Source organism: Tiliqua scincoides, chromosome 5 (genome assembly GCF_035046505.1).
Source record: "Tiliqua scincoides isolate rTilSci1 chromosome 5, rTilSci1.hap2, whole genome shotgun sequence".
Taxonomy (NCBI): domain Eukaryota; kingdom Metazoa; phylum Chordata; class Lepidosauria; order Squamata; family Scincidae; genus Tiliqua; species Tiliqua scincoides.
The window spans coordinates 69654464-69678298 of NC_089825.1; the positions used below are offsets into that span (position 1 = coordinate 69654464).

At 42.1% G+C, this 23835-nt stretch overlaps 1 protein-coding gene and 1 pseudogene across 1 annotated transcript in view; one reads left to right on the forward strand and one right to left on the reverse strand.

Annotated features, from left to right (window-relative positions):
* The window catches only part of PLEKHG4B (pleckstrin homology and RhoGEF domain containing G4B), a 100614-nt gene that overhangs the window by 67235 nt on the left and 9544 nt on the right, over nucleotides 1-23835 (forward strand). Inside the window, exons 12-18 of the mRNA XM_066627988.1 lie at nucleotides 348-470; nucleotides 1156-1320; nucleotides 4631-5532; nucleotides 18003-18252; nucleotides 20901-20990; nucleotides 21102-21326; nucleotides 23404-23574. Of these exons, the coding sequence (XP_066484085.1) occupies nucleotides 348-470; nucleotides 1156-1320; nucleotides 4631-5532; nucleotides 18003-18252; nucleotides 20901-20990; nucleotides 21102-21326; nucleotides 23404-23574 (1926 nt within the window). The remainder of the gene's footprint in view (nucleotides 1-347; nucleotides 471-1155; nucleotides 1321-4630; nucleotides 5533-18002; nucleotides 18253-20900; nucleotides 20991-21101; nucleotides 21327-23403; nucleotides 23575-23835) is intronic.
* On the reverse strand, nucleotides 21404-21517 carry LOC136655142 (5S ribosomal RNA; annotated as a pseudogene).

Genomic DNA, 23835 nt, shown 5'->3' on the forward strand with positions numbered 1-23835 from the left:
GAAAAATGTTAAGTGATGTCATGACATGCCTTTGCTTTAGTTGGGCATTGGTGGAAAATGTGGTGGGGGTGTGGTCACATGTTTAAAGTTACACGTCATTCAGTCCTTAGGATGCACGTTCACAGTGAGTCCCTTGTTTATAGAAATGTCCACTGAACAAAGTAGAAGTGAACTTCTGAAAGAAAAGAAAGTTGGGGTTGTTGCATTAAAGAAGTTTACAGCATCATATTTGCCCTAGTTAAGACATAAAGCAGTTTTTGTTGTTGTTTTCTAAGCATGTTTCAGAGATCATATGGTTTTTATGAAGCCACTCATTTTTTTGTTATAGTATGTTACATTCTTTCTAGATAAAATGCTGGTTTGAAAACGAGAGAGAAAAATACCTTAGCCCTTTGGACCAAGAACAGCTTGCAGTTGAAGTTGTGAAAAGGAAGCAGGAAGAATTTGCTGTTTTCAGTGAAAAAGCAATGGTAAATATTTGGTCCAGAATTTTTTTTTTCATTTTTTCTGAAACTTTATTTGTGTAGCTAAAGTATTCAACAACTGAAGAAATGCATAGCAAAGATCTAATGGGGTAAGAAGATTATTAATTTATATCATTGCTATTTGTTAGTGTAGCTGGACAATAGGAAGGTTTATATGTATAAATAACATCTAGAGTTGAGTTGCAAGGAAATTCTTTTGGCAGTGGTTGTAAAGTGTGCTTTTGAGGCAGAAAAAAGCTTCATTATCTCCAGCAGATGAGCAATAGCCTTAATTACTGGAATAAATGGGAATTTGTTATCTTTGGCCTGCAATCTGTTGTAAACCCATATTGTGCAAGCGATGGGACAAGACTGGTACATTCTTGTGTATACCAGTTACTTTTGAGCTATTCCATTTGGTCATTGATCTTATACAGGACATGTTAAGGGGAGATCTTTTTTTTTTTTTTTTTTTTTACTACTGATGATATCAGTAGTTTCCTTGACAAAATTTGTGAAGCCAAAAGCTTAGAAGAACTGCTAATTAAGAACTACATGTATACAGAAACCATTTTTAGCTTTGATATCAGTTAATAAATGCTGTTTGAACTCAAAAACTCCACAAACCTTTCTCCTGCCCTCCTGTGATAGACAGGCAAAACAAGGTGTGTTTTCATGTTTTCTGCTACAGCAATATTCCCAGAAAGGGCTGCAGCTCATAAAGGAGAATTCTGCATTAAAATCTGAAGAAGAATTTCAGTCCTTCAGTAGATTCCTGAATAACATCACTGTTCAAACAGAGAAGAGGAGAAATGAACTGGAGAAATTGGTCAAGCTTTATGAATTTTATGAAAAAGTAAGAGGTTTTTATTTCCTTTTTATTTTAGTGTATTGCACTTTAGCACTCTAAATATGTATTCAGCCATACACCACAGTACTGTATCCTGTAATGAACCTGAAAGCTTCATACATGCCTTTCTGCAAAAATAGCCATGCTTATGTAAATCCCTCCATATCTTGGGGCTGACAGACTACTATGCTGTGTATTAATTACAGAACAGTTTGATGTTGAAACTGGAGGTGATTTATAAAGCAGTTGAGAAAATGAGTGACTTCTTGACAGTCAAGTTCTTGGGGGCTAATCCCGCCCCATCCCCAATAACACTGTCCAGCCTTAACAACTTGGCTGGGCAGAGTCTGCTCATTTTGGAGCTGAAGTTCCTCATACTGACCAGACCAACAAAGAGCACAAGTGATTCCTGCTCTACTCCTTCCCCAGCCAGAGTGGTCACTATCCCATTGGGAAACGGGAGATTGCCCCAGAGCAGGGTTGGGAACTAGCCTTGGATGACTCTGACTTGAGTTGCAAAAATGAGCATTTTTTGCTGACTCGTGGACTCATCCAGGGCCCCCCTGAATTGGTACTTGTCCCCCTGCGTGCAGACTCGAGTCTGCCTGTGTCTGGGTGTGTTTGCTTACTGTTTTCACAGCATGAAAACCTCAAGGGGCCATCATTCAGACTGGGTGAGCAGCAGGGAAGTTCCAGCTAGGAGGCAGAGAAGGATGGATGCATCCGAACAGGGGGGGGGTACGTGGGAGTGAGCTGTTTTGCCCATCTGATCGGAAGGAAGGAACCCATGATCACTGGACAAAGGTTGGGTATCTGATATCTTCTTTGGCAGAGAGAGGAGCCCAGGGGGGTTCTTGCCTTACAATTGGCTGGAGAAGCCCAGGGAGGAGGAGGGAGGTGGGAGAAAGCTCTTTTCCCCCGTCTCTGATGGGAAGGAAGGAACCCATGATCATTGGATAAAGGATGGGAGGTTTAATATTTTATTTGGCTGAGGGAGGGCAGGAGGAGGAGCCCAAGGGGGTTCTTACCTTAGGATTGGCTGGAGGGGAAAAGGAGGTGAGAAAAGGTGGGGAAAAGCAATGGAGAGGCGGTTCATAGCAATCACGCTTTCCAACCTTGTAACTTCTATGGGCTTCATTGTTACTTGGGAGGGGGAACCCTCATTGAATGACCTGCTGTGGTGGGGCTACTTCTGAGTAGAGCTGCAATGGATTGGGTAGTCCTAGTAAGAGTCACAGCTGCTGTGTGTGACCCTCCTCCCTCTAGCCACTTCTGTCCCCACTCTCTCAATGTCTGTCCCACCCCCTCCTGCCCTGTTTATAGATGGGCAGGGACAGCAGGGGTGTATTAAAGGAGAACTCTGACATACACACGCACACACTGGCAGCAACCCTGTTTTTTTCCACAGCAGGGTTTTTAAAGGGGGCAGGGCGATGAGTCCTGTTGAGTCACAAAAGGATGACTCAGCGACTTGGAAAGCGCCCTCATTATGACTCGTTTTTGAGTCTAGGGGGGCAGTGACTCTCGACTCGAGTCCAGCCACGCTGGACCTTTCCATCCCTGTCCCAAAGACCTATCTGATGATACCCAGAGAAAATCTGAGCACTGCTCTTTATGGTCTGACCAGTGCAGCTTCACCAGAACAGAAGCACCATAGGAGCTTTGTGGTGCCAGGACTAGTGGGAGTTTGAAGGGCAGGAAATGGAAGGCACTTTTACTACCTGGTGTCATTACACATTTTCTTTGTAGCATCTGTGACTGGGAAACTTTAGGAGACTGCACAATTGCCTAGGTTATCAGTTGAATAAGACTAAGAGCCCAATCCTATGCATGTCTATAAGTCCCATTATAGTTAATGGAGCTTACTCCCAGGTAAGTGCAGATAGGATTGCAGCCAAATTTGTTAGTATCTAGGACATTAAAAAGACAATGGTGTAACAACTAGGGCTCACCCAGAGTGTGGCATTGGATCTAGTTGGGGTTATTAATTTCAGTTAAATGCCCTGCTGAACGTATTGTCCAGGCTTATATTTGTTCCTTCTGCCGAAGATAATTCTACAAGAGGGATTTGGGCTCTGTAGCAGACAATTCTCATTACCAGACTACAGTTTTCAATGTTTTTTGGGGGAAGTCATAACTGTTAAACTAGTTGCTTCCCAGTTGTAGGTTGCCATGTAGTTCCTCCCGAACTCTCATTTTGTTCCGATTTAATTGCTCGTAATAGTTTAATATTGTTGTTGACTTTTTGGTCCTCTGTACACAGTAATGTTCCATCACCACTTCTAGTAGAAGTCCTGAGATTTTAAACTGTTGTTTATAGATTTTTCTCCCCTTTGGTAAAGCTTTGGTGTCTTTCACTGCAGTCGCGTAGCCCACAAATAAATAATACTAATAGATAAATATATACAAGCACGCCTCTGTATGAGCGGCGGTTCTGTTCTGGAGGCCCCCGTGCAGATAAGAGAACTGCAAGTACAGGGAAAAGTTAAAAATAGCCCCACACCCATTACATTACCTGATTTTTTGTGTAGTTGTGCTGGAAGCACAGGTATTTCTTTAAACTTGCTTAAACAAAGCAATGCAATATGCAGGCATGTTACAGGGAGACTAATATGAAGCAGGACAGTTCCTGCATATCTTGTTTGCTTTGTTTAAGCCATTTCTGCCCAACGTTGCATATACGCAACAGAGACTAAATGTGTACCCCTGTGGTATAAGGCACAAATGGGTTAAGCAAATTTAAAGAAAGAAACGCCCATGCTTCCAGCATGACTACACAAAAAATAAGATAATGTAATGGGCACGTGGGGAGCACAGAGGCATGTGGATCAGCAGATACTGGATCCACAGATACAGGGGGTCACCTATAGCAACATTTCTCAGCATTTGCCCCCAGTTGTATCACTTTGCATGGTTCACCTGTTGGAAGTACCACCATATATAACTGGTGATGATGTCATTGCCAGTTACCTTGGGATTGAGAGGCCAGGTGCAATGCAACACCAGTAAGAGGCTCAGGACAGACACGAGGGCTTCTTTGAGCATGTGAAAAGTGCACACTGGAGTTTTGCCCACTGAGCCAAGCCTCCTACTGCTGCTTGTTTAGTTGCATTGCTGATCTCGCTGCTAGGCAGCAGCTGTCTGGGGGTCCTGTAAGTACTAACGGACACCACTTCAAGTACCTCCAGTGGTGCTTGTACCACTGACCTTATATACAGTATCTGTATAGCACTGACCTGTTAACACTGATCTGTAAACACTGACCTTATATACAGTATTTAAGTGTTTTATTCTGTCTTGTTTTTTACTTATCCAGGCTCACAAGTGGATGGTTCATTGTAATGAGTATCTAGAGCAGCTTTCAGCAGAAACCAAATGCTCTCAATCAGCAGTTCAGTGTTTGCAAAGCTACCACCAAGAAGCGACCAAACTTTCTGCAGAAAACTTTCAAAAAGTCAGTGAGGTTATAATTGCTCTGGGTAACAAAGAGGAACTAAAACAATGGAATTTTTTATGGCTCAAATGTCAACAAACCAGGCACCACCTAGAAGAAGTCCTTTCAGAAGCAATTAAAGGTTCCAGCAAAGAAGGAACCAACAGTCCTTTCAAGGAGATTGGCTGGAAGATTAATCATAACCTGGGAAGCAAATCTGGAACACAGGAGAGTTGTTCTTCTAGCCTTTGTTCTAGCACTGATGATAACATCTGGGATAGTAAATCACTCAGTACATTTCAGCATAGCAGCCTGTCAATGGGTGAATCTCCTTATTTAAGTCAGGAGGACACCACTCAATGCACAGATGCGTTTTCTCCTGTTAACTCCTCCCTTTCACAAACACTTACTCCACTGTTGGGGAAATTTCAAAGGACTAACCATGTTTCGGAGGACCTGGACAACATTTCCACCTGCTATTCAGAGCCTATCCAGACACCCACCACCCGCCACAGGAAGCATCCGCTCAAGAAGATTATGAAGAAGACACAGAGCTTTGAGTTGACCCGACATGAGAGCAACCACTCTGAACTGCATCACTATGGGTACACTGGAGTTTATATCAGAGGACTGGAGGTAGCCAGTAATGTTGCTGCCGAAAGGAGAAACACACAACGCTCAAGTATCAAAAGCCCTTTTGTGTGTAGAAATCGAAGTTTGTCCTCTCCATCAAGAATCCATCAGGTGGAAGATGAAGAAGAAGAAAAGAAGAAAAGAGGGGGAAGGTGAGAAATGGCAGCACAGGAATCCATTTTGGTGAATAAACAGCCTGAAAAGTGCTGTAAAATTTTTATTTTTGTTCTCAGTAGGGATGTTAGATAATTAAAGATTTTTAGTCAATTACCTGTCTTGTTTTTAATCACTCAAAATGACTAAAAATAAATATTATAGCATATTTGCATAGGACATGCCTTGAGGGTCTTTTAATGGAGACATTCATTCTTGAACAACAGATAGAAGGCTAATTTACAACATTGCAGTCTGTACTAAGGAACACATGGAAAGAATCTTAATTTTTATTTCTTTGTAAGATTTATATCCTGCCAAAAATAGCTGTATAGACCCATCAGGGTGGCTAGCAACAATCAAATATCTTATTCTGAATCTTAGCCTGAGGTATTAAGTGAATAATTTTATTTTCAGAGCAGTCAAAGAAAAAGATATTATGTCTTTTTTAAATTCAGAAGGATGCTCTTGGGTAGTTCTATGCTCTTAAATTAGTGCTGCTTAGCAGAGAAGAGGATCATCACCATCCAGTCATCTCTTGCAGGGCTAGATGTGTTTGCACATGGAGCTCCCCTGAATGCAAATACTTACCAACTCTATTTAGAGGAGGGGCCACAGTCTCTTTAAGTGAAGTGAATACAAATGTCCATGTGTGCAGAACAAGTTTGTGGGTGTCATCTCCACCTCCTTCTGCTAGGTGCTGCTCTACCTCCAAGAGGCTGGTGAAACTCACTGACATACCATGCTATGCATTTCACAGTCCTTTTATTGTGGGGGAGGGGGTTGACCTTTTCCCCAGGTAAAGGTCATCCCTTCCTCTTTGTCCCTCCCCATTGGCTCAGCTCACCTGGCATCCTATGATGAAGCCCTCCTTCTGTAATGGAGCCTGGAGTCTTCCAGGGTAACCTGGTGGTACCTGCTGAATTATGAGCTACTAGGGATGGCCCCAGGGCACTTCACAGACTACTTTGGCCTCTCCCCAGGTAGACATCACTCCCCAGGTAGGCCAGCCCAGGCTGCCAATGTCCTTTTGGTGAGCCTTTGCCCAGACAGTTGTGACCCTTTCAGGCAGAGCCAGAGCCAGAGTCCTCTTCTTCTTCTCCTCCTCCTCCTTCTCTCTGGCCCCTCCTGTTCCTTTCTCTTCCACCTCCCACCTCACCCTTTTAATGGGCCTAGTCCATCCCCACTATCCAGCAGCCAGCTGCTTCTCATTCAACCTGGAGCAGGCCACAGCTGGTGATGTTGCTGGTCATCACTCTGCCACCCAGTTGATTGGCGGGGCCATGCAGTCTTCCTGTCAGTTTGTTGCATCTTGCAGGGATTCACAATGGAGTAAGAATCTAACAATATTCTTCCTGTGTAAATTGTGCTGCATGCTGAAATCTGAGGGCAAGTTAAAATGTGGTTGTGGTATTATGTATATATTATATTGTGCCTTCCATGTTCATGGTGCTTTACACAGAATGAGGCTCTTGTCTCAAAGGCTTACAAGGGAGGAAACAGAGGAAAGGGATGGAAGCCTTATTCCTTCTAAGGGGCCCATGCCAGTGTGCAGACTCTTTCTCTTCCTGCATCCCCAAACTTCTGGGTTGCCACACTTTGCTGCACAGCCATATAGCTTTGAGCCATGCAGGTTAGTGGGAATCCTGGATGGAAGTAGAAGTAGGAAAGTCAGTATTATAAACTACAGTATTTGCATGTTACACTTTATAATGTTTTGATAACATAAGGCAGCGTTTCTCAAGATTTGTCCCCTGCTATACCACTTCACATGGTTCACTTATTTGAAGTACCACCAGATGAATTGATTATGACATCATTGCCAGTTACGTCTGGGTTGGGAGGCCAGATGCAATGTGACAGACACCAGTGAGAGGCTCAGGGTGGAAAGGAGGGATTTCTGAGTATGGAGAAACATGCTTTGGAGTTCTACCTGCCAAGCCAAGCTTCCTACCACTGTTTGTTGTGTCGCATTCCCGGTCTTGCTGCAAGGTGCCAGGGGCTTGCGAGTATACCAGATACCACCTCAAGTACCACCGGTAGTACCCATACCACTGGTTGAGAAACACTGACATAAGGGATTGAAGCACAAACTCTTATAACTCATGAGCACTCTGGGTTCCTGATCACATATCAGATGGTCTTATATTCCATGACCAATCAGTTCTTGATGTATCCTAGGAAGAATTGACCAGACCCTTGCACATGAACATTAGGGATTTAGTTCCACAGACACAAAAAGGGAGGTGGCAGTGTTGGTATTAAACTGATTTAATCCTGAAATATGCTTTGGGAAGAAATAAGCTACTTGATACTGTAACAGCCATATGAGATGAAAATTTACTCTGTTAAAAATGTCAAGAAACACTGTTACCAGAGTCCTCACTTGTGACGCTATACCCAACATATACACCTGGCCCAGTCACCTTTTCCTCCTGACCTCCTACAGTGATTCTTTATTCCAAAAAATTACAAACAGTTTCTTTGCCAGAGAAGCTCCCAAAGCGTCTGCCCTCTAATATTCATTTTGCAAAATGGAATCCAGTGCAACTGTCACACATGAGTGTCCAGATGTACTGGCCTTCTTTATGGAAAACCCTTCTAAAGCAGCATTTAATCTGCTGACTAATTTAGACTAGCAGCAAACTAGTCATGACGTAGTGAGGCTCCTTCCTGATCTGTCACAGGTGCCTGAGGTAAGTGAGGTGCACTGTCTCTCATTCATGCTTGTTTGTATAATTCACACTGCTCAGAAGACTACAGGAGACTTCTCTTGAGACTTGCTTCTGATGTTGTAGATGAGAGGCTACTGCTGGGCTTTTTTGCTGTTTGTGACAGGACATGTACATTTCAAGAGCACCACACATAATTGCTATTTGCTTCACCAGAACTTTTGTCAGTCTGGGGAGGGTGCATTTTATTGCCAGAGTTGCCAGGAGTGATGTCCTCAGAAACTTCTCATACTGCTTTATGAACTGCACTCGTCATACGCTTTCACTGTTTGTAGTAGGATACAGACTGAGGTTGCTTCAAGGACACCACATAACACTTGACACTTCAGAGGATCCCGCTTTATCTTGCAATGTAAACTACTTGTCCACTAGTCTAGAAAGCAGCCCCACATCCTCACATAAGAGCTTTTTAAAGGTGTCCCACAGCAGAGGATAAAGACAAGTCGTATCTTGATGACATCCTCACCCTGTTTGAGTCTTTTCCTTCTCTCTCAAGCAAACTTTATCTGAAAGGGTTGGCAATGCATGGAGCAGAAAGTCCTCTTCAGTTCAGAAAGCAGGCAAATGCTGCAGCCACCAGTATGCTTGCCATTGTAGTTCTGACTCTGATAATGATCCCTGGAGAGACAGAATGTTCATTGTCTATGGCCCAAATACTTACCCACTTTCCAGCACTGGCATAGCTGTGCCAATGGGACGTGTGCTGCATCCTGTAGATGGGGGCACTCATGGGTGCCTCCTCAAAGTAAGGGAATGTTTGTTCCCTTACCTCAAAGCTGCATTGCCCTTGTGTCGGTGCTAGAAAGTGGGTTAGGATTGCACCCTATGGATAACAAACTACCATAGATGTCAAGTGCTGCCCCAGGCCAATGTGCTCTAGAAGGGCTTCCCACCCAGTAGCCTGCCTGATTGGTTACATGTTTGTATGATTGAGGGCCACTCTTGAAGAAAAACAATTATAGGTAAGCAATCTTGTATTCCCAAAGAATTATGTTCATGACCTACAGATGTACAAGCACTCATACATAGCCCTAATTATGCAAATTACTTCTCACAGTTAAAAAGAACAAAACAAAGCAGTCACCTTTTCACCTTCCTTTTTTTTCCTAACTTGTGCCCCTTTATATGGCAGGAGAGTACATTTTTCTGGTTCTTTTCCCCTTTTCATAGTTGATATATTCCCCTTTTTACATTTGATCATACATACACCTTTGGCAGTATGAAAAAAGCCAGTTATCTCCTGCAGTGGGGCTGAATTCTTCCTTTTCCATTATGTGGGAACTGGAATGTTACTCAACAAGGTCACTTTGTATAAAATGTTAAGACTGAGAGGCACTATATACCTGGTGAAACAAAGATATCCTCTCTCAGCTAGGCCAGCTGGACCTTTGTGAGCTCCTGTGAACACAAGGTTCAGAAACAGGAAAAAGCTTTTCATTTTCCATATAGAATAAACTTAAACAAATACTTAGAAATTGTGTGAAGTTATTTAACCAAGAATGACAAAGGCCTCATTTAATAAGAGAGTGTTATATTGGCAATACATCATAAGGAATAATCACAACCATATTTGAATGTTTTAAAGATGTTTTTTGCTGATTTATTATAATCATCAGGGGTGGTCACACCCATCAGAGTGCTAACCTGCCCAAATGTCAGCACTGGGAAGGAAATCAAGGGGAGAGGAAAGGATAAAATGGGGGGAGGGGTAGAGATGAAAATTTCTGGAAATTTTGAAGCTCTGGGGAAAAAAAACCAGTTTTTTCTATTTTTTTATTTTTTTTTAAATCAGAAATTTTTGGACAAATTAAAAAAATACTACATTAGCACACTTTTTTTTCCTTTTCCAGATTGAAAGTCATTCTGTTACTTTAGGAACATAAAATATAACTATGGACAATTTGACTTTGCATAGAATTATCACAACTAGCATATTAAAAATGTAGTGTATCCAAACAATTTTTACAAATAGAATTTACCTTTTTTATAATATTTATTTGTAATTGTAACAAATGGAGCAACAAACTCCTGAACTGTATACTAGTTTATGTGGAACAGACTAAAAAACCTCCACAAAACAATTTTTAAAAATTCAGAAGTAACAATTAGTCACATTTCCTCTCCACAGTATTAAAAAAAATTAAAAACCCATTCTCATAAAAAGAATTGAAGAGGTGGGAAGTGTATAGAAGGGAGTGGGACTAAGTTTCAATGAATGGGCATGAAATGTAATCAGAATCATTTTCTGAGCTGTAATTACCAGTATCAGTTTCAGTCTCTGCTTCTGCAGCTACTCTGTTGTGTCTGTCATTATTAAGGACTTCTAAAAACTGAAGGTTTGCCTGGATTGAAACAAGCTTCTCTACCCTTTCACGTGTCAGTTTATTTCTTGATTTAGTGGGAGTGTTTCCAAACATAGACCAGATTCTTTCACATGCTGCAGAAGATGGAGGAATCTGAAGAAGGAGAGAAGCAAGAGGAGTCAGAGACGGTGTTGTGCAAAGACCTTGCAGCCATGTTGCAGGAAGAATATGTTTGGCAGAATCCCAGATTGCATTCCTGGACCAAATCCCTGAAGATGTTCTGCATTCTGCAACATTTGAAAGTACCTTCCCAACATCAAGTCCTAAATGTGATGCTTGTTCTGTAATCCAGTCAAATGCAGTAAAAGTGCTATCATCACTTCTATTTCCACCTTTGAATCTTGGATCCAGCAGATTTGCAGCAGCATGAATTGGATGGCAACAAAATTCTTCCCTTTTTTTAATGAAATCTTTCACTTTACTTTCTTCTATAGTTGTAAGTACTGAGATTTTCAAAAACAGTTGTTTTTATCTTGGTCATTAGATTTGGAATTTCTGACAAAAGTGCACTATCTGATTCAGATGCAGTGATTGCTGCAGCAATTGGCTTTAGAATCTTCAGGGAATTTTGTAGCTGAACCCAGAAGACATCCTGATCAAGAACAGTGTTTCTTACACTCCTGGGTACTTTTAAGATCTTCAGCTATTACTGTTTCTTGAAGAGCTTCTTTGTTTTTTAGTCATCTTTCAAAGGAGATCACCACTACAGAGCTTCAGCGTCACTATTTTATTCTTTGCATTTTTTCTACTTGCTTCTTCTTGAAAACTGCAGTTACAGTATGAGTACCTTTTACATGTTTTATAACTTCTTTTGCTCCTCTAAAGATCATTTGAAGGGTGTCCAGTTTCATAATATCATTAAGAAGCAAGTTGAGCCCATGAGATGCACATCCTATTGCAGTAATATGTGGATACTTCTCCATTATGATCTCCCATGCTGCTTTCATATTGCTGGCATTGTCAGTCAGCAAAGCAAATATTTTACCACTCCCCATTTTCTGTAGGACTTCACATATTTTACAGTTGATATACTCCGCAGTATGTTTGTTCTCTCCTGTTTCAATGCTTTTGTAAAAAACCGGTTGAGGTGTTATAACAAAATTTATAATTCTTTCTCCTCTCACATTTGTCCATTCATCTGTAAGTAGTGCAAGACACAGTGCTTCATTAATTTTTCCTTGCACAGATTCCATGACATGTTCATATTCCAACTGCAAAAGAGGCTTGCTCAAAGAATGTCTGCTGGGCAAATGGTATGATGGTCTTAGAAATTTCAAAGCTTCCTGCCAGTATGTATTTATTGAAACCAGTTATTGAAAATGGTGTTCCAGAAGAATATATTGCTCTTGAAAAAGCTTGATCAATTTTTTCCTGACCTTCAGGTGTCATCTTGTCTACAATGAAGTTATTGAATAATTTTTGGAGGCTACTGTCTTCAGCACGTTTATTTGAAGATGCTGCTGATGGGACAACACTTTGTGTTACTGCTGATGTTACAGATGGAGTAGAAAGAGGACTTTTTGAACGAGAATGTTGAGAAAAACTGTGCATTTTCATCATTGTGGTCCTCTTCACTTAGATCCATGAAGGATTTTTTAAAAATATCTACAGGACACTTGTTACATACAAGAATGTGTTTTGTCATCCTGGTAGCATTTGGAAATGCATGTTCCATCTGATAATATTTGCAAATCACATTTTTCTTCTCAGAAGAACTTGTAATGTGAAAATGCCTCCATATGCTAGATGTTGATCTCACCATTTTTCTTAGGGGAGTAGAAAAGAAAAATAATTTAATGGCTAGTTTGCAAGAAGACACTAATCTATGGTTGTGGGTGGGGGAAGTAAAGAACGAGATTAGTAGTAATTAAATATTATTTACGCAAAAGTTATAAAGATGAACTAATGCAGCTAAATGATTCAGTTTTCTGGAATCAGATAAATGTAAACTCTTACATTTTTCAATTAAGTATATACTTTCAGGTCCTTTCTGTTGCTCTGTATTTTCTTCCAATGTTTGAGGCCTAGTGAAGAGGACAGAACAGAACCAAATGTACCCATCTACATCAAAAACAAAACGAAAACCTTTTTCTTTTCTTGTTGCAATGGCAGCACCTCCTAAAGGAAGAAATGCATCTTGTTCTTGCATTGGAGAGTTCAGTTTGTAACCTCGGACTTGCTTGTCCTCAGTGCACAGAAATTAGAATAATCTGATACATATTTTTTAGAAATGAGTTGGAAAATATTTGAACACCTTGTCTTAAAATATTTTATTCATCATGTTAAAATTAAACATTCCATAATCAATTTTTTTCTTTTTTCAATTTTTCCAGTATTTCAGGAAAAAAACAAAAAAGGTTTCAGGAAAAAAACAATTTTTTTCTGAAATTTTCCTTTTTTCCCCCAAGCCTTCAAATCTCTATGAGGGGTTGTTGCAACCTGGTACTAGCATTGATGATGATGATTGTGCCATTAACATAAACAGTGCTTTTCACAGAATGAAAGGACAGGTTCCACAGGGTTTACAATCTATATATAAACACAATAGAGGAAGGAAAGGGAAATGGAGGCAAAGCAAGAACATGCAATTGTTTTAGTTACATGCTCTTGAGCTTCATGACAGTGAGGAAAGAGAACTAAGCACTGTGCCAAAGGCTTCATCTTTGGTGAGACTGGCTAAATATATATCAAAGCTCCAATCCAATATACAGCTTTATTTATTATTTATTTAAAAGTATTTTTATCCCACCTTTCCTATGCCAGAGCAAATGCCCAAGGCGGCTTACAATTCCAGATTAAATAGAGACGAATGCTTAAATCTCGTAAGACTCTGAGGCTGCAATCTTATACACACTTTCCTGGCAGTAGACTCCATTGAATACAATGGGCCTAACAGCTAATCCTAACCTACTTTCTAGTGCCCACGCAGCCCCAAGGGAAGGGGACAAATTGAGTGTCTGTTGGTTGCCATTTTCAGAGTTGAACCACTACTATGATTGTTTGCCTCATTATTACAACCACACAAGTATACAAATATCAGCCGATCCCTAGATTGTAAGTGTAAAAAAATATCCAAGTCTATACAGGTGTGTATCACCACTGTCAGATGATGCATGTGTTGTATTTTCTGCTGCTGTTTCAAGCTCCCAGTTGCATGAGAATTTCCCCCATTTAGCATTCCTGACATGGTGAGGCAGCAGGCTTTAATATAGTGAAATTCTGAAATTATTTAACTAAAAAGAATTTAATTCACAAAATGGATTTTCTAAAACATACAGGCATCTGCAGAATTTCCAAATTTTAGATGGACTTCTATGTGTTCATAGCAGAGAAAAGAATTTGTAAAATATGCCACTAACTGAAATGACTGAAAATTTTACATCTTTTTAAGAGAATTCCTTATACAGCCTGCCGCCCCTGGGTACCAGCTTTCTTAGAGTCAGAATCTTCCTAGGAATTGCTGCCCTCATCTTACAGTGATCTGAAGCCCAGTAAGCCAAGAGGAATTCTCTCCTCTTGCTTCTACACTACAGCAATCACCATCCCAGTTTCCAGTCAAGAAGATGCTTGCTCTTCTGGGCTTGAATGGGCTCAAAACAATAGTTACCACTACCAGTCAAAGTTCTGTTCTCTAATCTGTCTTCTCTCTCTAAAGGTAACCCTATTTTATGGGTATTGGTTGCATTTTTTAACGTTTTAGCAGGAACGTATAACTTTCTAACTAAGGGATTCCATGGCAATACTATGAAAAAGGGAATCTATTTGTTGATCATTACTTTTTCATTGCAATAATTGGTAGAAACTGATAACATTTCATATTAGAACCCTACATATTGTCATCTTGGTTTTATCCTACATGTATTGCAAAATTCAAAATAGTGTCCAGACACTATTGTGACTAGGCATTCCTAAGCTCAGAATTCAGAGGTGATGAAGCTGGAGTTTTAGATCCCTCATCTAGTTACTTTTCTCCAAGTCATGGCAAACATGCACTTGAAAACCACTGGCTGGGAAAACTGGTTGAAGGATAAGAATGTCAGGCAGAAGTGGTAACTAACCCACCCATATACATAAGTCATCCCTCCAGATTGCATGCTCCTAGCAACCTGAATTATCCTTAATGTTCAAGGTAGAGCTAGGATAGTCTGAATTTTAAAAAGCATGTACTGTATGTTAATATTTGTAGCATCAGGCCTATCTATACGTTTTCTATTCAATAGCATTTCTGGGTTGTGATAAGCTTATCACAGAGACTGACTCTTAGTTTGGTTTTCTGGATCAGTGGTTCCCAACATTTCTTCACTTATGTACCCCTTGGCAGCCCATTTCCATAAATTGTACCCCTCATATTAGCCCTGCATGGCATTCTAATTCCAGCCCTGCAAAGCATTCTAATACAGACCTGCCTTTTTCTGCCATTATTCAATTCTTTCTCAAGTACCCCAAAAGATCCTGGCAAGTATCCCTGGGGGTACATGTACAGCAGGGTGGGAACCACTATTCTAGATCAGTGTTTCTCAAACTGTGGGTCGGGACCCACTAGGTGGGTCATGAGCCAATTTCAGATGGGTCCCCATTCATTTCAATATTTTATTTTTAATATTTTAGACTTGATGCTACCATGGAATGTGACTGCATTTGGGGAAATGTTACCGATCTGTAGTTTTAATAGGCTACTATGTATATGCTTTTAACAACGATAGTAAATGGAACTTACTCCTGGCTAAGTGTGGGTAGGATTGCAGCCTAGGATTGTTAAAAATTTACCTGCTTGATGATATCACTTCCAGTGGGTCCTGACAGATTCTCATTCTAAAAAGTGGGACCCGATGCTAAAAGTTTGAGAGCCACTGTTCTAGATCATGAGATTAAACTCTTCCTGTTTTGTTAACAACCCCAACTATTTTAAATAATTTTTTTGTTTATTCTGCCTATTGAAGAAAGAGAAAAATGTATGAGGAAACAAAGGCTGATGCCATGGACTGCTACACCAGGAAATATATCTTTAAGATGGGTTGCAGGAATTCATGCAATGTTGAAACCTGCCATCCTGAGCTGGTCTGTGGTGATATGCAGGAATAGTGTCCAAGCATAGTGTTGTATAGAATGCACTGGAATGGGAAAGAGGTGGATTTGGTGGCATACTATCTTTAAAGGGGCTTTACCCACTCCTGTTCACATAATTGAGTCATTCCTCAGATACATGCCAAGGCACTCTAGTATGGCATAAGAGAACCTCTCACATGCTGTGGGAAATTAATTAGCAAAAGATTCCAAATTAGCTAAAGCTAAAGGCAGGGAATTCTGCTGTCTGCCTGCTTTCATGAGTAATTGGATAATCCACCCGTGCCTGAACAGGAGAGGCACCAGAGCACATTTACTCCTCCAAGAAAAACAGTTTATGATTGTTGTAACCAAGGTCATAAATTTGGGGCCAAATCCTATCCAACTTTCCAGCGCTCCTGTAGCCATGCCATACTGCTTTTCAAGATGAAAACTGCATTGGGAGTTGCAGTCACAAAGGTCCAGTGGAATGTACAGTTTGGCCTCAAGGGGAATTTCAAAAGAAGTTTTCTGTATGGCATTGGGTTCAACATGACACTGGCAAAAAGTCTCAAAAGCTAATGAATTGTACCAGGAGCATCCTGGCATCCTGTCCCTCATAGTTCTTGAGAGGGCTGTTTGCCTTTAATTCTTTTAGAACCTGGTGGGGTTTCCCAGGAGGAACTCCCTGTGTGTTGGAGTTTGTGTTGTTTAGGGAAATTCATGGGAAAGCAGCTGTATAGCATCTCAGGAATGTTCTTCTGTTTTCCAACAGAATGTAAACACTGAAAAGGTCATGATAGTTTTGCAGATATAATAGGAAACGTTTTGATTCTGTGGGGAAAAGCTTTTTCAAAGAGCAGAATTATTTTGTCTTCCTGGATAACTATTGTTCTTGTGTGGCTTTTGTTAATCACTGGGAGTGAATGGTTCCAGTTTGACCAGTGAATGCTCTCTGTCATCCATGAGTGGGAATAAGGCCAGCAGATAAGAATCTGAAATGTGCCAGTAGGATTGGCTGACATGCTGGTAAAGTGTGGTAGAAAAATGCCTGTGTTATGCATGTTGTTCACTGAAATTTGCACAGCAATAACATTTTAGCAGGCAGTCATGCTACCTTATTTTTACTATGCCAGCTTGGGGGTACCTGGGAAAGGCACCATAGTTGACCCTCTTAACCTGAAAGAGGCATGATCTGCAAGCTAAGACTTCTTTAACATGGCTTCTGTCTTTCTCAGGCGTTCCATGCTAAATGAACATGGTAGCACTGTTGAGGCAGTGGGTTTTCTGTTATTGTTGGGCCCCAGCCAATACTGAACCACCTTACCCTCCCAGGTTGGCCCCATCTTTAAAGCTGCAGCAGTCACCTATGGGCTGCTTGAACGTTATGGCTGAGAAACCTACAGAAGAGCTCCTAGGAATAATTTCCATCTCCATCTGCATAGTTGGGCAATTGTATGGCAAATACCAAGAAAAAGTGGTTCTATGAACCTCAGTTTTCCAGAAGGGGGCTGGCAGTTCTAGCTGCAAGACAATCTATATAGGATTGGTTCAGAGAAGTCATTCTGTGATAAGGTAGAGCAGTGGTTCCCAACCTGGTACATATACCCCCAGGTGTGCTTGCTAGGACCTTTAGAGGTACTTGAAAATGAATGGAATAATGGCAGAATAGGCAGGTCTGTTTAGAATGCCTTGCAGAGCTGGCATTAGAATTTCTTGTAGGGCTAATATGAGGGGTACAACTTATGGAAATGGGCTGCCATGGGGTACGCAAGTGAAAAAAGGTTGGGAACCACTGAGACAGAGGGATGGTCACTCAGTGGCAGAACACTAGTTTTGCTTGGAGAAAGTCCCAGGTTCAATTGCAGCTATGTCCAGATAGGGCTGGGAAAAACTGCTGTCTAAGACTTATTATAATTTTTTTTTAATTAACAGTATTTATAAACCGCTTTTCAACTAAAAGTTCACAAAGCGGTTTTTACAGAGAAAAATCAAATGACTTATGGTTCCCTGTCCCAAAGGGAATCACAATCTATAAAGATGCAAGAGAACACCAGCAGACAGCCACTAGAAAAGACACTACTCTCCCCCTGCTAAAAAAAGGAGCACCCACTTGAAAAAGTGCCTCTTACCCAGTTAGCAGGGGTTAAGACCCTGAAGAGCAACTGCCAGCCAGTGCAGATGTTACTGACCCAGCTAGATGGTTCAGTGGTCTATCTCAATGTAAGGCCGCTTTGTATGTTCACATGCAACCTCTGTTAGCAAGTGTAACTGAAGTGGAGAATCATTGTTAGTCTGTGTTTTGTTATGTTTCTATGTCTCTTCCAACAGTAAAGTGAACCACATAATGGATGAGATGATCACAACAGAAAGAGAATATGTCAGATCGCTGCACTATATCACTGACAGCTATTTTCCGGAAATGGAAAGGATTGACTTACCCCAGGATTTGCGAGGAAAGAGGAACATCATATTTGGAAATCTGGAAAAACTCTATGATTTCCATTGTCAGTATTTTCTGAAAGAGCTGGAGCACTGCATGGACTTCCCATTGCAAGTCAGTCATTGTTTCCTCAGACACGTAAGTCTCCCATTTCAAGGAGGAATGTATCGTTGCTGTCAGATACCTTGTGCTGGCCACAAAACTGTAATGTTGCAAAATACTTTGTCCTTGTTCTCATTTGAGGGGAAAGGAGGCAATGAAAATATTTTAACGAGTAAATAATCATAAATATGGTAAAAATTAAACTGCCTAGTCTTGTGTTCTTTCTATAGAGTGTGTTTGCAGATGTTTGCTCATTTCTGCTTCATAATGGATTACTGCTCTACCTCACATATAGCTTCCATTTCTATATGTGAGGTAGGTATAATGCATTCTAGCTATATAATTCCCTTTTGGGGGGGGGGGCTCTTGTTCATAAATACCTATGAGGCAGCCATTAAAGAAGAGGCCCAACTTGCCTGTTCACCTGTGGTAAATAGGAACACCTGCCCCTAGAGTTAGTTGTCCACATCCACAAACACACATCTCACTATGTATTATATTCTCCTAGCTGCATGTCCTATCCATTAAGAGCCAGAATAAGCAGCTGACATAGGTGCTGTGTTTATAGCCAGGGAAGGAGCACTAGTTGAGCTCTCCTTACTTGAGAGCTACGTATGCTCAGAGTCCTGTACTTGAAAGATCATGGGCTGTTTTGAGTAATATGTCATTTCCTATGTTTGTCATAAAATTGTAGTTGGCCATAATTGACTCTACAAGACAAGGCAGGCCTGGAGGGAAAAAAATCCCACCCCAACAAAAATAACTTTACAAGGGGGTTTTTCATGTGAATCACTGGGGGGGGAAAAGATACTGTGATTAACATCATAGTCCTTCTCTAATGGAGTTGCACATTTAAAAACATGTTTATCGTCAGCTTAGAAGTTCAGAAGGATGGGGTCTTTCCCACTGCTTCTCCTAAATTGTTTTTCTATTACCTGTTGCGTTTGGCACTTGAAATAACAGCTGTTCCCTGATCTCTTGCCACTGAGCAAGAGAGAGAGAACGTCCTTCATCATCAGTCTTTTCACTGTATCCCGTACGAGTTCTTCCTCCACGGTGCTGTTCCCTAATTAACCCAAATCACAGGTTTTCAAACATCTGCTGTCTATGGGCTGGTCGGAAATCTAATTTCTACTTGATTTCTACTTTTATACATTCCTGCGAATATGCACTGAAGACATTTTGGGGATATTACTGATGTTACATTAAGGGACTGAGGAAAACGAGAAGAAAAGTTAAACCCAAATTCTTTTAGGCTATTAAAATTACTCTCTGAAAGGGGCACAATTCAGTGCAAATTAAGTACTTTGGCCCCTTTTTGTTTACAGTAAAATGTTCAATCACTACTTCAAGCCTCTCACCTGATGACACAGCTGCAATTTCTAAGAGGAAGTGCTTGGAATTTTATTACTTCTCTAACACAGAGAGATGTTGTAAAGATTAACTAGTACTCATAAAATGCTTTTACAAGTTTTGTCTATTGTCAGCGACCACAGAGTATCCCTGCTAGCTGGCCAAAAGTATCTTTTCACTGGCTGTTTTCTGGTGCTTCCTATGCCTCTGTTTTAATCTGTGAACCCTTTTGGGATAGGGAATTATTTATTTGTTTAAATTCACTGCTTTGTGAACCATTAATCCGTTAAAGAAGAATGAAGAGGTTAAGGGAAATATGTCTAGGAAACCTTTTTGTGGCTTTACCAACCTTTTGAAAGAGAAAAGCAAATTTACATTTCATTTACCTTAGGACATGTATGACAATGGGGATCAGCTGGAGTGTATTGTAATTACTCAGTCCAACACTCTTATTTGTCATGTGCAATAGCAGACTCCCATCTTCCAAATCTCCTCATTTCTCTGTAAGTGAAATCATTGGCAGTTTCTGAGTGCACATGTGCATGGCCACGAAACAAGGCACAAGATTCTAAACAGTAGGAGTCCATGAAGTTGTTTAGCTCTTTGCTATTGTGATGTCAGCAGATGATGATGATTATGATGAATACTTATACAGTATACCACTTTTCAACAAAAAGTACAGTGGTACGCCAGTATCCATTCTGCAACCCCTGTGGATACCAGAAACTGCAGATAAGTGGGACATCACGCCCTTGGCCATTATGAGGCAAGGGGACCTGCATTCCCCTCACCTCCGCAGGCTCTTCTGAGTCCTGCAGAGGCCATGCAGATCTACTCACGGCCAATATGGGAATCAGAATGACTGTCACAAGCCAAAAAGAGACATCAGGTATTGCTGTAGCTCCCCTCACCTCCAGAGGGCGCGTGGGGGGCCCCCCGCTTCCTCAGATCTGCAGATAAGTGAAACCATGCATACGGGATCTGCTAATACAGGGATCTCCAGAAGTTCACAAAGTGGTTTACATGGCAAGAGAAATCAGTAAGTGGTACTTTGTTTCCAAAGGGCTCATAGCCTTCCTTAGTTTGTATGTTTTGCTGGTGCTGCATAGTCACAAACTGTAGTAATTTTACTCAGCCTCCAATATTCAGCATACAGTATTCTTGCTGATCAAACCATCTTATGCCACCAGTTCAAATCAGTTGATGTTGTTGGTTTCTGCAAAAATAAGAAAATGGATATCTTATTTCAATGTTACTAAATATCTCTGATTTGCATATTGGCAAACTAATTGTCAAGTTTAATGTCAGTTTTTTCCCCCCGATTATTGCAGGAAGAACAGTTTGGAATGTACGCATTGTACAGCAAGAACAAGCCACAGTCAGATGCTTTGCTTATAAGCCATGGAAATACCTTCTTTAAAGTAAATACCACTGAATTTTTTTTGTTCATCTTTAATTGTGTCCATAACAATTGCTGATATTTCAAGTGCTGCATCATCTACTATCATGTGTATCTCTAATATTCCCTACAGAATAAGCAACAAGAATTGGGTGATAAAATGGATCTGGCTTCTTATCTGCTGAAACCTATCCAGAGAATGAGCAAATATGCGCTCCTGTTGAAGGATCTCATCAAGGAGTGCTCAGCAGCCCAAGAGCAGGAACTCAGTGCACTCCGTGCTGCTGAAGAAATGGTCAAGTTTCAGCTTCGCCATGGGAATGATTTGCTCGCAATGGATGCTATCAGAGGTTGTGATGTAAGCATAACCAAAGTCAATCCCTTGGTCCTAGTTATTGTGGTTGGCAACCTTCAGTCTTGAAAGACTATGGTATAAGCCTACAGCACCCAGTATTCCCAGGCGGTCTCCCATCCAAGTACTAACCAGGCCTGACCCTGCTTAGCTTCCGAGATCAGACAAGATCGGGCATGTGCAGGGTAACTGCTGGATTGACCTAGAGCAGAGCCACTGAGAGGAATGTCATCAGGGAGTACAAAGTTTCTTGGGGTTTCTTTCCTTCTCCCTTCAAATGTGAATTTGGCTCCCCTGGGCCCCATTCTTTGGCTCCAGGGTCCCCTTTTTGACCCCGGGTGGAGGCCCTGACCTATAATCTCCAGGAATCTGCATCAATCTCCAGGAAGCTATTGAAGCAATCCTGGAATTTTAACACAACCTCCTTGACTAAATGGCACTACAACACATTGGGGGAAAAATCTCTAGGAGCAGCTTTGGTCAGAATTGGTGGTCTTAGAGCACAATCCTAAGCACTCCTTGGGCCAGTGCAAGTCCCTTGCACCAGCCCAGTACTGTCACAAACATATCATAAGGTATGTTTGCGATGACTTGTGAGTCGGGGAGGCCAGCATGAGTACGTGCGTCAGGCTCCCCACACTGGGGCAAGCCCCAGGACCAGTAAGTTTGTGCTGGCCTTTCCAGGCTGGCACAGAGGTCGGGGGGGGGGCGAGCAGAGGGTGGGAGGGAGGTATTTAGGGGCTGGCAGTGGTCGGGCGCATGGGCAGGTGGTGGGTGTGTCGGGGGAGGAGCCAGGATCCAGCACTTGTGCCGGATCTTAACCCTGTTCCCCTGGGTTAGACTCAGTAGACCCGAGTAGACCCATTGGGGCTGCAGTGGCTTTATCCAGGGTAAGGGGAAGTGATTCCCCTTGCTCTGGGCTGAGTCGCTTTCGGCCCCAACCTTGTGTTGAATATGTTGCAGGCCTACCAGCCTCCCCTTTCTAGTGCAAGTTAGGATTGGGCTGCCTGTCTGAGTTGTGCATTTTAAGCCAAATTTACTTTTTAACTTCAGTGGTCTGGGATAGCAAGTGGCTAAGACTGCAGTTTTCAAACACTCAGGGAGTTTGAAACCCGCAGTAAGTCTTTGTGGGGGCGGGGGGAGGCAGCAGGGGCAGGGGGATGGCAGCAACGTGGTCCCCAGGATCGCGCCGCTCAGGGGGTTGCAGGGACTGGGGTGCTCTCACCAGTCCCTGCAGCAGCCGTCCCTGGGTGCGGGGAGCCCGGCACGGGCACCTGCAGGGCTCCCCAGGTCAGAGAAAGTGAGAGTGGAGAGATCGCTCTCTGCCTCCACTAAACCGGAAGCGGAGCACGATCTCTCCACTCTCACTTTCCCTGATTTGGGGAGCCCTTCAGGCACTCACTCAGGGCTTCCCGTACCCAAGGACGGCTGCTGCAGTGACTGGAGGGTGCACCCCAGTCCCTGCAGCCCTGTCAGAAGGGAAAGTGGAGCGATTGCACTCTGCTTCCAGTTTAGCGGAGACGAGGTGCAATCGTCCCACTCTCACTCTCCTTGACCTGGGGAGCCCTGCCGAAGGTCGCGCAGGGCTCCCCGCACCCCTGGGAGGCTGCAGGAAGCTTGGGCAAGTGCATCCAAGGCCCTGCAGCCCTCCTGAGTGGGGCGATCCTGGGGAGCATGCAGCTGCCTCCTCCCTGCCTCCTGGCTGCCCCTGCCCCTTAAGGGGAAAGGGACCAGGGCCCTCAGGCTGGAGCGTCGCGATGCCCCAGTTTGAATACCACTGGGCTAAGAGGTTGAGCTATGCAAGCCATGTTCTCACAGCTCTGTGATATAGGTACGATCAGGGTCTGCACCAGGTTACATTTCTGAAAGTAGCCCCCCAGTTATTATGATGATTGAGAGCCCAATCCTATGCATGTCTACTCAGAAGTAAGTCCCATTAGTGTCAGTGGGGCTTACTCCCAGGAAAGTGTGGATAGGATTGAGCTGTGAGACTGTGTATGTAAAACCCTTTGAGTACACTCAGAATGTGTTAAATAACTTTTTTTTAAAATTGCATTGTCATTTTATTTTATTGTCTGGTCAGGTCAATCTGAAAGAACAAGGGCAGCTGAGGTGTCAAGATGAGTTTATTGTGTGCTGTGGCAGAAAGAAGTATTTGAGGCATGTCTTCCTTTTTGAAGACCTCATTTTGTTCAGCAAAACAAAGAAGATTGATGGAGGATATGATGTCTACATGTACAAGCAATCATTTAAGGTAAACCCCTTCCTGTTATTTGAAAGCCTGGTTAGAAAGCAGGAACACTGTGGGCCTAATCCAATCAAACACATGTAAAGCCCATTGAATTCATTAGAAAAGTCAAGCACAAGATTAAATCAATATTCCTTCTAAAAGGAGTCTACATCACTGTGCAAACCCTTTCACTTGCAACATGGCAGCTCCTCATCATTTCCAGATGCATGACTATGACATCAGATACCACCACCAAACTTCCAAGAATAGCCAGTTCCAAGCAGT